Below are 3,401 nucleotides of genomic sequence, written 5' to 3' on the forward strand. Positions count from 1 at the left end.
CGTGGACCCCCATTTTCATTTCATGGACCCCCAAATTTTTTTTCACTGACGTAGACCCCTTGCAGGTTGTCATAGACCCCTAGGGGTCGATATAGACCACTTGGGAATCACTGGTTTAGTGGTTAATGGTTTGCTTACTTCAGATTTGATATACGATGGTAATACTGTACCGCATGTCTGTCCAGTCCTCTAGGAATATCCTCGGCTGTGCTGACCCTTGCTTTTGCTCTAACTATACAGATCGTGCTTTGATATGAATCAAGTGAAAAATAAAACGAATCTTAGTGTGAAAACATTTTTATTAACTTGTTATCTTACGTAACTTACTAAAACTGCCGCTGTCTCATTTCAATCCTGTGTTTTTTTTTATTATTTTACGCAGTCTTAATTTTTTAACCATATTCATTATGGAGTTATAAAAAACACATGTCCCATGTAACCGAGGAATGTTGCCATTTACATAATTAAAAATGAATAATTAACACTAGGATATATCTACTGAAATGTTCATACAAAAATTAACATTTATTTATATATTAGTTATATTATATCGTGTACACGCACACATATTTAACAGTTTATCATTTATTTAATTACAAATTATAACACTAATCAATATGGTGACGTAATTTTAACGACGTAATATGTTCCCTATGACTGTATTATTAAAACAAAAAAATTGATAGTACGATGTACAATTCTATTTACCCTAATCGAAATACAAAGCTCGTGTTTACATTTATTATTAATGGCAATTGAAATTTTATTTAAGCGATGATAATTTGTACAAAAAAAAAACTAACATAGCATAAAATGAAATCGAATATAAGCTCATTTTATTGGCATTAGCGATACATATATATACATATATAGGAACGTAACATACTGAACGCCGGACAGTATCGTATAACATATACAGTCGGTATCAGTGTACATTCATAACAACATACATCATATAAAATTACAGATGTACAAATATATAAAAAGTGCATAAATTGTTCCAAAACTGTGTATCGATAATCGATTACTTCCGCCCGTATCGATACATCGATATCATATATATTATCGATAATCGCAAATTATAAAATATCCAATATTTTTATGCAATAGCAAAACTTATCACACTATCAAAAGCAGAGCAACAAATGATTTTTGAACGTTTTTTTTTAACTACATACATCTATGTTCTACATGTTTTCACCCATCTTTATATGTAAGCTCTATATTTACTAAAATATCAACAATTTAGTCTTTCATACACAGACAGTGGACAAACAAATATAAATCTATTTAAATACAAATCTTCCTATGTTATGGCATTATTTTCAATTTTAAAATGTTACCATATGTTTCAAATGTTATCAATGGAAATTATGCAAATTTCTCTTCGAAAATGTTTAAACTAATACATATATAAATAAACGCTGATATCTTTGATTTTTATATAACCTGACTGAAAACGGTTTTCTGTATATTTTGAATATAAATCGTTTACTCTCAAATAGCGTTACGTATTATTTAAGTTTCGAAAGCAATTACAGTACCCGGCGATAAATATTGCACATCGACATTTAGAAAGAGATAATCGGTTAATTTCGGCTTAGTAGTGCACTATCTTTGTCACACACTACCTATGTGACGTTTTGTCAAACGTGCGACAGTGATAACGCTCTACGAAGCGGAAATTAGTCAACTATCTCTTTCTAAAGGTCGATGTGCAATATTTATCGTCGGGTATTTTATTAATTTAACACAAAATAGTTGATTATTAAAACAAAATATTTGTCACGTCATGTATTTTATGGTTTATTTTATTTTTCATCAAAAACATTTTAATTGGTCAAAGGCGTAAAAACATTAAACAGGTAAACATATAGCTCATTTACTATATTGTATATAGTATCAAAAAATAATAAGGCTTTGGAAATAATAGTGACAATAATGTAAGAAAATAATAATTTCGAATTATTGCATATTAAAATTAATTTTTGTTCACTATCCGTCTATCTACATTCAACTGTTAGAAGTTATTGGCATATTGCATTGAAATAGAAAAAAAAATAATGTGTTAATTTCAGAGTGATCAATTTATACAGTATGATTGGAAATAGATCGCACGAATTACGACACATGTAGTGTGGGACAGAGATAGTGCTATACTAAGCCGAAATTAGGCGTTTATCTCTTTCTAAATGTCGATGTGCAATATTTTTCGCCGGGTACTGTATATATATATATTTACAGATTTAAAATTTTTACATTTATAACCAATTACACTATATTTGTATCATTTATTGCGTGTCAATTTGAATTTAACACTTAATTTATATTTTCATTCAATAATCATGATTAGTAATAATAGGGTCAAGTTGGTAGAAGCGCGTGTCGCCCGATGACCTTGACGGATCTAATGTCACGCGACCTTATTGTTCACTCTAAGCCCTAAGTACAATGTATGTCATGTTAAGTGATAAATACATTACTCACCTACGAACTAAAATATAAAAACTATCGAAAATAAGTGTAAAGAAAAAAATGTATTATATTTCTACCAAATGGTAACTTTTGTGACATATGGTAACTTTGACGTCATAAAATACACTTTCGTTACAAAATTACAACCCTTTACATATATGTACGTTCGTTATTTAGCTATGGGGGGAAGAGGGAGTATGCAGCGATGGTAAAGGATACACGCAAACAGATAATTTAGGAACATATTTCACAGAGTCTTAAATTAGTGATGTCCACGATTGGTAAAAATGTTGCAGCAGCGTTTTGCACAGTTCACCGATTATTTTACATCACCACGAACGCATCCGCTCGGGTCCTGCGGCTGCTAAATCTCATCAGAGTCCGATCTTATCGAATCGTAATTCGAAGTTTTGCTCCTTAACATTCTAAGAAAGGAACCGACTGCGAAAATTGTTCGCCTGTGCCTATGAAATATACCCTGATACAAAGCCTCCCTCAACGCTTTCCTGTCGTCCGTTATTGACGGCTGCGTGCTCAGTGTGATGTCTGAGTGCGCTCCTATCGCCTTCTGGTGCCTCAACCCTCCGTGCTTCTTCTCCAGCGACTTCTGATTCGGGAGGCTCATAGTTGACTCTATCGAGGAGTTCTTAGTCTTACGTAGATTCAAAATCTTCTTACTGGACGACTGTGTTTCCGACGCGGAACGAGTTGGCGCGAGTTTGGAACGGTGCAAGGGATTGTTGGAGCTGTCAGGTTGGACAATTATGTCTACTGATTTCTGGCTGACCGCACTGGACCTGGTCAGTATCCTTTGTGAAGTCGTAGCTTCGATCTTTGGCATCCTGTCCTCTTTGGGCATCGCCTGCTCCGGTTCTAGAGCGATCATTTTATGTATTTTAAATTGATTTAGAATGGAAAGTCGATTT

The 3,401-nt window shown here is 33.2% G+C and overlaps 1 protein-coding gene across 1 annotated transcript; it reads right to left on the bottom strand.

Moving 5' to 3' along the window:
• Window positions 1-2,691: 2,691 nt before the first annotated feature.
• LOC137924238 (uncharacterized) lies at window positions 2,692-3,361 on the bottom strand. Its single transcript, XM_068767617.1, has one exon. The coding sequence runs from the start codon at window positions 3,359-3,361 to the stop codon at window positions 2,840-2,842; it is 522 nt and encodes a 173-aa protein (XP_068623718.1). The 3' UTR covers window positions 2,692-2,839.
• Between the last annotated feature and the right edge of the window lie 40 nt (window positions 3,362-3,401).

The sequence above is a fragment of the Battus philenor genome, unplaced genomic scaffold (genome assembly GCF_028537555.1).
Source record: "Battus philenor isolate CCGP_79_NKW_IND1 unplaced genomic scaffold, ilBatPhil1.0.hap1 SCAF_23, whole genome shotgun sequence".
In the NCBI taxonomy this organism is placed as follows: domain Eukaryota; kingdom Metazoa; phylum Arthropoda; class Insecta; order Lepidoptera; family Papilionidae; genus Battus; species Battus philenor.

Bases quoted from the DNA above. Each gene is read 5' to 3' on its own strand.
- LOC137924238 (XM_068767617.1), bottom strand. From the start codon at position 3,361: ATGATCGCTCTAGAACCGGAGCAGGCGATGCCCAAAGAGGACAGGATG.